Here is a 13,273-nt window from a genome sequence, read left to right on the forward strand (position 1 = left end):
TATATATATATATATATACATATATATATATATATATATATATATTATCATTTTCGCAGTAGACTGCAGTTATTATGATATTTACAATACAATAATTTGAAGCGGCACTTAATTTGTCGCCGCCCTTCTTTAAACTATAGCATTTGCGCGAAACCTGGGCAGAGAAGAAAACGCCAAAGGATTTTGTCCCTTTCCATTTGCCCTTATAGCTTCTTAATAACGATAGCAACGTGATAAAGGAGCCACTCCAAAAGGCAATTAGGTTGATCGCTTATCCCGGTACTTGCGAGTTGGAGTTGACGCGTGTGGCTTCATGTTAGGTGAGCTATGGCGACATTACCGTCATCGTAATAGTGTGACACAATATCATTATTCTTGTCTGGCTATCTACTAGAGTGTATCAGGTTGGTCCGAAGAATACCCAAGGCGAAGCAAAATGACTTATAGGAAGACCTATCATCGAATGCCGGGAAGCCTCGTCCTGTTGATGGTTCAACAATCGGCTGGCTCTTTAGATGTTATTACTTTGCGGTAAACCTTCAATCCTAGACGGACGATACGACTGTCTCGGGTTTGAGTGGTAGCTACAAGGTGGACGTCGTAAAGGGTGTCGACTAACAGTTCATTCTGTGCCGGTCGCGGCGGCGGCAGGCGCAAGCGAAAGTTGTTCAGCTACATCGTGGTGTTAGTAGGAGGTACTGTCAAAATAATAAGCGGATTTTCTTCATATTGCTAGCACTATTTGTACCAAATGAAGAGAAAACGCCGCTTTTAAAACTCGCTGTAAACAAGGTGGTGGTGATGAAAGAGATCAAAGGAAGGAATTGATTAGGTCGCTTGTGTCATGTAAGCAGCAGCAGTAAAAAGCGACTAGCAGCTCATCTGATGGCTGTATTTTGATCGACGGGAGGTATCACTCATTGCTGAAGGGTACGGCATGCACCCAAGACGTCCATAGTGGAGCAGAAACATACGCGCATTACTAATAAAACTATCGTCTAAATACCAACCGATAGTTAGATGATAATGATAACAATAATAGATAATCGCACACACTGCAGTTAAGATGATTTTTATAAAGGGTATTTAGTCCGCAACAGGGGTCCAGATGCAGAAATCAAGATCGACATCGGAAATGGAGACTTTATGAAATTGCTTACAATGCGTGCAGGCACGGTGTAGGCGAAACCTATTCGACTGATAAAGAGAATCGCACGGATAGTGATAGTTCAAACTGGCTCGTTGATGAGGAACAATGTCGACATTTATACGTGCCTGTAACGAATGCCGTCGGCTGCGTGTAATTGCACTGTGTTAAAATAAAAGATTCAGGTGTCACAGCAGTCTGCCACCGAGTCCCTTGTCATGATGAGAATTGCTTTCAAGCATAATATAGAAATACTACAAATCACACATGAGAAGCGCATTACTGCTCTTAAATTTAAGTATACAAGGTTCAAACTGTTTAAAATCCCCAGTATGTCGCAGACACTGATCTATTTATTACTTACTGATCTATCTTTGTTTGAAATAATTCAATCAAGATTATTATTGTATAATTATATAATAAGTAGAATGACGTAAAAAGTCATGACAACCTTCATCTATTATATAAACGAGTCAATAGGTTTTAGGCTCCTTCTTGGTCTTCAGTGACCACTAATGAGCATAAATAATCACGCTAGGAAGGTAATTAATTCTAACCGCCTTTAACTATGATAAACAAGGCCGTTCATTAACTTTATTCTTATTAATTAGATTAATCTTAATATTTAGATAAAATAATAATTAGATATTAATTAGATATAATCTACTTCTTACGATATCACCAGATTTTGCTCGTCTCGTTGTTTTGCTTTTTATTAATTAAGTGCGTTTTATTAAGCTTGGTGAATCTTCTTACTGTTATTTCTTTTATGGCCTTGCCTTTTTTTACAAATTAATATTAAAGTTAGCTTCATAACCATTTACTGTATTTTATGAATCCTAATCGTCTTCAGCCATCATGAACGGGACTATTCATTGCCTTTGAACTTTTGATCACCTCATCTTGAATACGCGCAGTTAGTCCAACATTATATCAGAGTGGTTTTTGAATTTCGTCAGCCGATGTGCACAGATTACATTGAATTACATGATAGATATAGATCCCTTGTGGTATGCTTCGTCATGTCCTAGTTGTGCGTTCCATGCGAAAGTCTTTGAAAAGAGGCTAACGGGTAAAAATGATCCAATTAATGAATGTTCGCATTCACAAAGAAGCATTCCTTAATAGGTTTGATTATAAGAAGTTCTGGGCAAAAGTAATATAATAAAAGTACAAGTTACTCGTGAACAATAAATCACCTATTCACCGCTAGGTGGTAGTAACTCGACGATGTAAATAGAGATTCATACAGCATTAAGACAGGATTCGACAAGCGACTGGAGTCAGAAGAGGAGTGGTCCGTTTACTATAGACCATGAGATCCTATTACATGGTAGGTCCAAAAGCATAATACTTGAGAATATTCCATAGTATAATTTTTAGAGATTGTGTACAAAAGTTTCTACAATTGAAAAATCTTACGGAGAGCAACCTATAAGCTAAACAATTCTTAGCGTTAATAAATATGTGATGGGCAGTAGCTTCAGGAAAAGTTCAATTTGTACTATACTATAATAGATTTAGCGACGGTTGAAATATAAGGTTTATCCAAACTGTATATAGACGCCTGCACTAGTTGTTGGTATATTCTTCATCATTATTGCTAAATCTATTGGCTTGGCTTGCCAAAACATATTCGCTCGCGCTGCATAGATAAGGTGGTATACGAATAGAATTTTCGAAGAGTTGAATTCGAACTTAACTCGATCAAATGGACGTTAGGCTCTTTTTTAAATGTAGCAGATCCTTTAGTGTTATTCTACAGCTTCTTACTCTGTACGAATATGGGTATCTTTTATGTGATTGGTATTGCTCGAACTAAAAATATATTTGCCGTATCTCTTGATTGTTGTTCTGACTTACTCGCTTAGTGATTTCAGTTACTAGTTTTTTTTCAAAATATGTTTATTTCTCACTCGATTGTACGCTTTGCTGCAAGCATTGCTGTTTTTGCCATCTCATGAAAACAATTTGTCTAAATAAACATAGTCTACCTTATCTCTGAATTTGATCTCTTTCTGCGTAGCATCTCAACTATCAGCTTACTTTTACCCTTCATTTAAAAGAACAGAGTAGCTTAGTCTAATAATGCCCAAGCTATTTACCCCGAAGTTCAGGTACATACAGTAAAAACCTATATCAAAGAAGCCTATAACGTATCTTTCCTCTATTCCTTTGCACAGTTGCATGTGTCTCAATATCCGCACCGGCCGATTAGTAGCACCACAGTACTCTTTTCTTTTTTGTTTGATACAAATGTGTTTCTCATTTTTTCATTCTGTCGTTTCTTCATGTATTTCTATAATTTAAAGTGGACTTGTGACACTTTTTCGACTTTCTTTTTTGCTTTACAAACCAACCACCCAGTCTCTTCTCGCTTTGTTGCGCAGCAATAAGTAGTCAGATCAAGCCGACCACTGCGTACTTGCCTTAGCCGAGAGTCTAACAGAATGATGGTATAGTGATGTTGGAGGCGGGCGTTGACTGCAGTCTTTACCGCAAACGAGACCTACAACGGCCGCTCAGCAATTTGCTGCCGCCTGCGCGTGTAACCATAGCACACGTTAAGTCTTTTACGTTCACTCAACGTTATTGGCTAGATGACATGGTTGAAGAGCAATTCAGCGATGATTTGGAGCAACGATTCCGATAACAGCAGTAACCGTAGCAAATGCTGCAAGACTGCTGTAACGGAGATTGTAAATAAACCGAAAATTTTCAAGCATAGTATAAGTTTAGCGCATAGTCCCGAATCCGTTAACTACGTCCATCCCGTATCATAAGGCATGGAAGAAAACGTGAAAAGAGCGTGGTTGTACGTGCGATCGGTCTGCAGCCTGAAGGGAGTAGTTTACGGTGGATTGTGTATGCACCCCTTGATATCTTTTTGCGTCGGCCTGGAGGTTTTTTATTTTATCGATAAACTCGACCAAATGTCGCCCGCCAGCCTGACTACTTGTCGCACCGCTGGCATTTTTCTCCGGATCCATTACTTCCTTCCATATCGATCACTTGTCGACGTGTGCGCATCGCTCACGATAGGACAAGTGAGTAGCAACTATGGTAATGATGTTAACGCTCGCAGCAGCTGGAATAAGAAAAGTCTGTAGAGAAACGTAGGTGAAACGCAAAAGGGCCTGAGCTCTGAGCTCGACGTCTTTTCAGCGTCTTTCTGGAATGGGCATGTGGGTATTACACTGATTATGTTGAATGAAACTCACGTAGATGAAACAACTATGACGTATAAGAAAGAGGGAGAAAGATGTGCGCATTATTTTGTCAGTCTTTAAAATCATGGAACATGTGATTTAATGTGAGGTAATGCAGACTAAGTAGTAAGAGTATTAAGGTTAAATGGTTTGCGAAGGGCTTTGCTGGTTGACATTGTATTATTAGATAATGTTAAAATAATGGTATATTCTTTGATTAATGTGTGCTTTTGATGTGATAGTAAGGTCACGTCTGGGCTGAAAAATTTTCATAAATAATTTACTTTTCCCCTTCTATGAAAAGTAACTCTATCAGGTTCACTTTCACTTTTTTAATAGCCAGAATAAATTTGATAGCGAATTTAGTAAATAAACGAGGTCATTTGTGTGTGTTTCAGTCCAAAGAAAATATGGCTCGCGGAGCTCGTCGTGGGTGCGTCAGACTTCAAGGTGCCGTCATCGGAATCGATGACGAGGATGATTCTACTTTCACCATCCGCGTCGATCGAAAAGGCTTTCATTTCCAAGGTGACTTTTGCTAAACTATATATGGACTCGCTTCAGATCGTTTATCAATCAAGGTTATATGGTATTTTATACCATTCGAAAGTACAGTGGTAAAAAAACATTTGTGATGCTAGGATTAACGGTATGATAACTTTTCTAAAAGCGACTGACTGTCAATTTATCTCTACGAGAGTATCTCGCACATAAAGCCGGCTTATGCAGATCCGTACGTTTAGCATTGATTTTAAGAGCATTATTTTTAAACTTTGGTCACTCTGTGAAAAAACGGGAACCTGTACTAATGGCGCCGATCTCTTTGCCACCAGAGTAGTGGCTAATAAAAAAAACTAAAGCAAACGCTTAGGCATCACATGATTTTATTACATGCAACCATCGGGCGAAGGTGCCATTTGCGTTCGTGCACTAAAAACGGTGGCATATTAAATACAAATTCTACACGTATTATTTTTGCACAGTTCAAGAGATATTTTAGGTTCAGTTCGATACCTATGTTTGGCATTGCTTTAAATGGTTGGTCCCAGCACGAAACGAAGTCTATGCTCGTTTCAAACATAAACCATCTGATGTGTCCTATGTATATCAGGCAAAAACGCCACATCTACACCATTATAAAAATTATTTATATGATCCACTTGATTTCCACCAGAGTTAGCTTAGAATCAGGGGCCATCTGTATTCCCAAGCAAATCCTTGTGAGAAATTTTAAATCTTTTGTGACGGTTGTCGAACGGAGCTTCTGATAAAACACGCACCTAACGTGAAACTATCAAAAACCACCTTACTATGCATAGGGTTTGTATTTTTTATAGGATTTCTGATGTCTTCTTAGCTCATATGTTAGACTAACAAAGCAATTGGTTAGTTTTTAACTGGAAGCGCATGTTCTTCAATAAGATTACTTCATTATTGCTATTCAATCTAATCATCGAACCGGTCCACTGATTCCACTGCAACATATAATAACCACCCATATAATCTTTTATGCTCACGACGGAAACATCAGTAGTAACATTGATTCTTAATTCCGATTTTGTCATCGTTGCTAATCTGTAATTGTTAATCTCCACATATAATTGTTAGTCCATACCTTAACGTATAGGTACATGCTCATCAGTCGGATAGTATCAGATTTTTACCATCCTAAGTTCTTCTATACTGCAGTTCTCTTCGGTTAGTCCATTATGATGCATTATGTTTACTGTGCATAACATATGGTGAAGATTCAACGTAATTGGATAAAAAAGCTTAAAAAAATTTACTTTATTAAGCCTTGTTTTAATTTCTTTTTCGAAGCAATCGGAGATTCGTTGTAAAGGTGGCTCAACGGGTAGACAGGTTATTATATCAGGTCGATCTGTCAGGGTATGGATGCACACGCTCTTTTCGGTGTTACCCGATTGCTTTGTGCGATTTGTCGAATTCTCCATAGTGACGGTTTAGTCGAACCCAAGTGCGTTTCATCTGTGTTTTTTTGAAAAATAACAGTTATTCTGCATATATAACTACCTTCTTTATTATTATCATTGTAGTTGGACCATTTTTAAAATGACCCATAAATATATAAATGATATTAATAAGTGTACAAATGCAGCCCCAAATGCAAACCAATATTTATTTTCGAAAACACGTATTAATACCTCGATCATCAAAGTATAGAAGTCATAGAACCGTTTGCCAGCCAGTGAATTTGCATAAGTCTAAATGAGTAGAAGTCCGAAACTGCCAAATCTTGCGAATGTACCACACGAAACAGAATGTTTAATTTAACGAGTAATCGGTTTCTCATCTCCTTGAAAATGTAACATTATAGAGAGAAATATGAATTTACTTGGTCGGGAAAGGGTTTTTCCTTTCAGTTAAGCTTGCATTAATTGCTCTGACGTCTTGCATTAATTGCTTTGCGCGATTTTATAAGCTATAAAATAAAGCATTCCTTTTATATTTCACCTAACATATAAGCTAGCTTTTTTGGCAAATATTTTGTTTTACGTGATTATGATATGAAATTATGATATTTTGAATCTAGGATTCGAGTAAGAGATACTCTTCCCACAGTCAGTAAGGTTTCTACACAAAGAATATTTTTCAACCGATATTTAACCGAAATATAGTATTTAATCATTTTATGTGAAACTCATTTTTCTGTCTTTTGTATCTTTCTTAAGACGCGTAAACGGTTCAAAACCAGTTACCGAGTTATATTCAACTGATCAATGCGATCCTGCTAAAGTACCACGGAATTTTCATTATGTCTGCTTTGTCCTGAAACATTCTGGGAGGTTTACACTATGGATCTTTAGCAGAAATTTTTTTTAACAAACCACCCCTTAATGAATACAACACACACTAGACTATTACCTAAAATTGTATTTTGAAGGTAAATAGCGTACAGGGTCTTAAGTATCGCTTTTGGAACTTTGTTTTCTTTAAATATGAGCAAATGGCTCAAGGATTTAAGGGGATGTATAGTAATGCCATAATAAGAAGCGGGCAAAAAATATCAAACTAAAATTTTTATCAAAGCACTAGTATTAAAACAATCAAACTGAAATTCATTCGCGCAGCTAACAGCCGATTGAAATCTCGGTAAACATATATGATTGAAGAGTTTATACTGAAAACAATAGTGCTTCGGGGGTGCCTTAATTTCGTAGCATTTTGCCCAAGCATTCTTTTAGGCAACGGTACAGCTTCATTTCCTACGAATTATTGTATCGAGTATTCTTTTAAGACATCCCATTCTTATTGAAACTATATAGAAAATTAACTTCTTCCGAAGAGTGATATGATTGTTGCCTTTCTGAGCAACATTTTAACTATACAAATGACAATGAATGCGTGGTACGATATTGATCTGCTGATAGGAAAGTAATCGGCTCTCGCCTCGCTCCTTTTTTTCAAACAGTATCTAATGGTGCTTTAAAATGCTTTATAAACTTAAACTTAAAACCATTTAAACAATTCATTGCAAACATTGTTTTTGCTACAGCAGCCACTTTAGCAGTAGATGACGGCGTTATATTTCAGCAGTTACATTGTACTGCCCATTAGAGAGCATTTAAGTCCTGTTTAATATGATTCGAATTTGCTGTTATACTTATGATGAGAAAAATATTGACGATCTGAACGCCTATTTAGTAGAAACTATATCATAGAGGACGCTTTAGAGAGGCTTAAATATTTAATTCTAGTATCAGTTTGAGCATGCATGTTAATTAACCACGACGAATTGTATTTACCCTATGTATATGAATGACACTAGATTTGACTGTGTATTGAACAAAAAACACTATTATATGATAGCTTGGTAATCTACAATTTCTGTCGTTAATTTTAAAGCTTATGCTGCAGATACTTACCTTCTTCATTAACTACAGTTAAGATATGCCCTTTTAAGCTAACAGTGACTTCTATCTAATATTTTGCCTGCGGCTATATTTTTTTCAGCTCGGGATGCGGAAGAACGCCAGCATTGGGTTCGAGCGCTTGAGGATACCATTCTTAGGCACACCCATCGACATGCTCACCATAACGTGGTATTACGATACGTACCTTTAGCACAATTTCCAACCGCCTAAATACTGAATGAATTAATTAGAAAATTCAGTTAATTAGAAAGTGCACTTAAATTGATTTTCAATTGAAGACAAGGATTTCGAAACAGATGTTTGTGTTGTCACGACTCGATTTCGTTTTCGGTCCCTGTCTACCGTACATGGTAATCTTATCTGCCTATCCATTCGTGAATTTAGGAAAACGACTAATCTATTATCTGTAACATAAATTCTAAAAAGGTTCAATCTTACATTTGCATCTAGCTATATGTCCTTAACGAAAGAATCGTATAGGAAACTGTTAGAGAATAGAAATGATGCTGTTATAGTAAATAAGTACTTGGCCTATATACAATGTTTCACGACTTGCAAAGAGTAAGAAAAAATATCCTTACATTAGTTCTCGAAGTATAACATTACATCGGTCAAATAATAATAATAGTAAATAATAAATTGCTTCGTGTACTTTAGATGCAAACATTAAGATGCGGAATAAATAAGATGTTTTTTTTGAAGTATTTTTCGGTTTCCCATAATTGTTCGTTATTATTTGTATAAGAGATGGGTGCCTCAGTAAATAAAAAGGCATCCGTAAAGTCGATACACTCTCACGCAAAACATCTTTAAATTCAAGCCTTTTGTTTCAAATAATCTATAGTTCAGTCCGTATTGTATGAATGCGAACAGCTGTACTCCAGTAGAGTAAGGTCTGAACTGTACATAATTAAAGCGCCAAAAAAATTCCGTCCAAGATCAGCATGAATTTTCTTGTTTAATGATTACTCCGCACGTTAGTTTGTCGTTTCAGTTTTTTTTTTATTTCTAAGGACCCAGTTTTCACGTATTGGGTCGACTTGCATTCTCATTCACCAAAGTTCCACGTTTAGGAAATTAGATTTCCTAAGCGAACATAAGCGAAACAAATTTCCTAAGCGAGTACGCCTCCTTTAATGCTGCTTGCGCGGGAACGGCTGTCCCTAATATTCCTGTCTCTTTTCGTTGCTCGAAAAAAAAATGATTACTTTAATAATGATTTTTTCCTTAATGGAAACACAAGTTACGCTATGAGCCTCCTTCTGGCCGATCCCGTCTAATATTTTATGGTTCAGATCCGGAACGACTCAATACTTACGGGTAGAAGCTAAGGGTAGCTTAAAAACCTTTAGGTTAAAATCGTTCTTGAAGCAAAACACACGATTTTTTTATTATCGAAGAAATGATTGCCATTCAAGCAATGCTATACTATACGCATATGCTTAAACGATTGGCTGTAGCATTTTTACAAAGTTTATGTAAGATCTCTTTCTTGTCGTTAAGATTTCTCCTCTTGCATGTAGCAAACATTGTAACTTAATGCAGTAATGTGACCTTTTGGTGTACAGAAAGAACAGAACAGAGCCCGCAGTCCATTGTCGAGCCTCAGTTTCATAGGGCTGCCTAGGACTTAGTTTGTATTTTAAATTTACATATGGAGCTCTACCGCGCTGAAACCCGATCCACATAAATGCCGTTGGATTATCTTTTTTCCATTTCATACATGCTCCTGTTTTCTCAACTGCGCTTTTCCTGCCTGGGAGAAATCCAGAAGGCTGTGTCGGATTATTTTTCAGTCCGATCGCGCAGAAAACTGCCACTAATGAACTTAGGAAAAGTGAGCCAGTTCTTAACGGAGAGCAAACTAAGTTTCAAGCCAAACGACAGAGCAACGTTTCAAAATTGTAGAACCAACCTAATATATCCTAGTTACAAGTTGTTTGCCGCAATATAATAGAATATTTTAATGACGATGATTATTACTATTGTATTCACATTGATTCTATGATTAAATATTTATAGTTAGTCGAAGCTATCATAATATTTAAAAGACTCGTGTCTCGTAATCATACAAATTAAGGTAACCTACTAATTTTATTTGTATTTGCATTTTTGTAATTTTTGCGTGTTTTAGCTACTCTGGGAGCGACCCGTTTCAGTGCGAAGCTTCGAGGACAAACTGGCTGAGGCTGACAGCTATCTTCAATTATTGATTCAGCAAGTAGACGTAAGTATCTCGAAAATGGCAAGATACAGCGATAGAATGTTGCCCTTTACTTATTATATAATGGAACTTACTGGCTGACGTTGAGAATATGAGACCTCGGCCAAACGACCAGAAGAGTCCTCAGCATCCGTATATCATTTGAGATAAAAGTCCATCGATGACCGACCCATTGCGGCATCTTTGGAGATCAATGGGCTTATATAGAACAAGAGAAATTCAGCTTAAAAGTGAAGCCATACACATTTTAAATGTTACACAACAAAAAAAAGATGTCTAATCTATGCCAAAAGGACTAAACGTTTGTGAAGTATCAAACATTATCACCTTCATGTAACATTAAAAATGTGGAATGGAGATTTAATCTAGGCACCGATTCAGAAAACCTCGTTATTGTTTGAAAATTGAGGTTTTTGTCTACATTAGCTTAGGTACAATTAGATTAATTTTCGTATGACCAAATGGGCCCTTCTTAGTTTGTAACGGTTTGTTAAGCGGATATAGTGCCGAGTCGCATTTGCGTAAATATCTTTAAAAAAGCTGCGCGTTTTGCATCTCTGGTTTTCAAAAAAAAGTACTAATACATGTAAACAGGATTCAAAACAACGTATTTGAAGTATAAACATTCTAAGGAGATTTTCGACGTCTTTGGTCTAATAGAAACGTCTTTTGGATATATAGAATATGTCTCAATAAACAGTTGTTAATCCGTTGAAATTAGTTTTTGCAAGGTTAACAGCTTTACTATTGGCTCAGCAAAGGGTCCGACACATACATACTTACTATTCTTGCTCTCTCGATATTCTATTAACCTTTATGGACATATTGCTTAATGAGCAGAGAGATTAATGCTTTGAGTACTATGCATTCAAAAATTCAAAGCTAAAATAGATGCTTCGAGTTTTACGTTCGATACGGCCTCAGTTAAGCTTCGTTTTACACGGCCGGCTCCCAGCATGAAACGGAGCGTATCTACATCCGGTTTAGAACCAAGATCATGCCATCTCACGTGTGCCTAAGTTTATTAAACATACACGTTTCCACTGCACCATCACAATAATACATTCAGGAATACGGAGGGCTATGGATAGACTACTATTTTATGGAGGTATTTTCTCTTGTGGATATTTCCTATAAGATACTTCCTGGAAAGTCCTTAATCTGGGGACGGACACTCCTTTTTTTAAAAAACATCTCATATATATGTATGCGTGCAATATATACATGTATATATATCTACTGCACACGTCACTGTTCGGAGTTAGTTTTTACCATTATTTTGCCCCTTGCAGAAAACATCAGATTTTGTCTGGCCTGTCTCGTGCTTTTCGATTTTTATTATACCACGGTTGCACAAAAGTGTAGTGTGCTATACGCGATCCCAGATTTTTGTTGTCCAGTTACTTGGACTTAATGCTACCTAACATCAAATTAGGTTAAGTACAAGTTATCAGAACGTTTATGCTTGTGTAGGGTAAGACTAAAATCGCGTAAAACTCAGGTTGCAACGTATGCACTACGCCTCTGCTGTCCAAGACCCCAATAACGACTTACAAAAAGGTGTTTAGTTTACGATTGCTGGGTTACAGTTTTGCTTTCATTTGTCCTGGCTGATAAAACGCTACTTGCTAGAATCCTGATGTACAATACATCTAGTAGATTTGCTTATTTAAGGATCACTAATCTCGACAAGCAATGTTATAAGCTTTCTATTCTGTGTTCAACAAGTTTGCCAAAAAATCTATAAGTAATAAATTAAGCAAGAAAATAACATCTACTTTTGAGAACCTAGCGATAATTTGTTTATGTCTAAAGTCTAAACAGTACACTATGATATAAATAAAAAGATTTCTACCATTTTAAAAAAGCCTACAGTCGTCTGTTAAGAAATTTTAGACCTCAGTCATACAATAGATATAATAACCATGTTTCCTTAACTAACCAATTTACCAGTTCACAGCAGCAGAATGGAAACGGTTTTGCCGAGTTGCGCTGTACCGAAACAGTTAACCGATTGTATCAATCAGGGTTTTATTCAACATAGCGCGCAGTAGGTTTGGCCAGAATTAGTATCACTGCGCAGGCCTCTTCCTGCCCGTAATATATACATTCAGTATTCTCTACAGCGGCATATAAACCTTACGGGTATCAGGTCCTGGTAAAAAATGTTGGCTTTATCAAAAATCTGCCGCAAGAAATTCATTACAATAAAATATAGAAATCCCAGGCTACTAAGTATAATTCTCATAAATTCGCCACTCTTCCGTAGCAAGTGGTTTGAGGGAGACAGATTGTTTCTGATATATACCATCACTCAAAGTTAGCAACAATCATCGAATTTTACATCTTTAGCCAGGTACGTACGTTGAAAAAGGACAGAATGAAAAATGATGTCGTTATGTGTCTGGTTCGCGTTTAGTGGATGCGCGCCTATGATCCATGGTAGTCAATGCACAGTTTAACTAAACTCCACAGTGTGATTCTATTGTTCTGATAGAGAATCGCTAGGATCGGTTCAGTTAGGTGAAGAAACTCTCCCTAGTTACTAATGATTATCTCCTACAGAGCACTTTAGCCAGTTTTTTGGAAACTACACCACTTGGATTCTTCCACTTAGCTTATAACAGTTATTCTAGGAAAACCCTTATCAGGATTCAAACTTTTGTTAAGTGCGCATAGTCAGAGAGAGCATTAAGAAGAACTACTTGATTTTATCAGGGTACTGCGCCATAATTACTGGTGCGACATGTTCCATCGCAAAAAAAATTGCGATGGAACATGTAATAATTAGTTACTT

The 13,273-nt window shown here is 36.9% G+C and overlaps 1 protein-coding gene across 2 annotated transcripts in view; it reads left to right on the forward strand.

Moving 5' to 3' along the window:
- LOC111265658 (oxysterol-binding protein-related protein 9) overlaps window positions 1-13,273 on the forward strand; it is a 43,589-nt gene that overhangs the window by 4,771 nt on the left and 25,545 nt on the right. For both annotated transcript variants that reach the window (XM_022842520.2, XM_022842519.2), the window contains exons 2-4: window positions 4,755-4,884; window positions 8,332-8,420; window positions 10,387-10,479. In XM_022842520.2, coding sequence (XP_022698255.1) covers window positions 4,755-4,884; window positions 8,332-8,420; window positions 10,387-10,479 — 312 coding nt within the window. The remainder of the gene's footprint in view (window positions 1-4,754; window positions 4,885-8,331; window positions 8,421-10,386; window positions 10,480-13,273) is intronic.

The sequence above is a fragment of the Varroa jacobsoni genome, unplaced genomic scaffold, assembly GCF_002532875.2.
Source record: "Varroa jacobsoni isolate VJ856 unplaced genomic scaffold, vjacob_1.0 scaffold_997, whole genome shotgun sequence".
NCBI classification, from domain to species: Eukaryota; Metazoa; Arthropoda; class Arachnida; order Mesostigmata; family Varroidae; genus Varroa; species Varroa jacobsoni.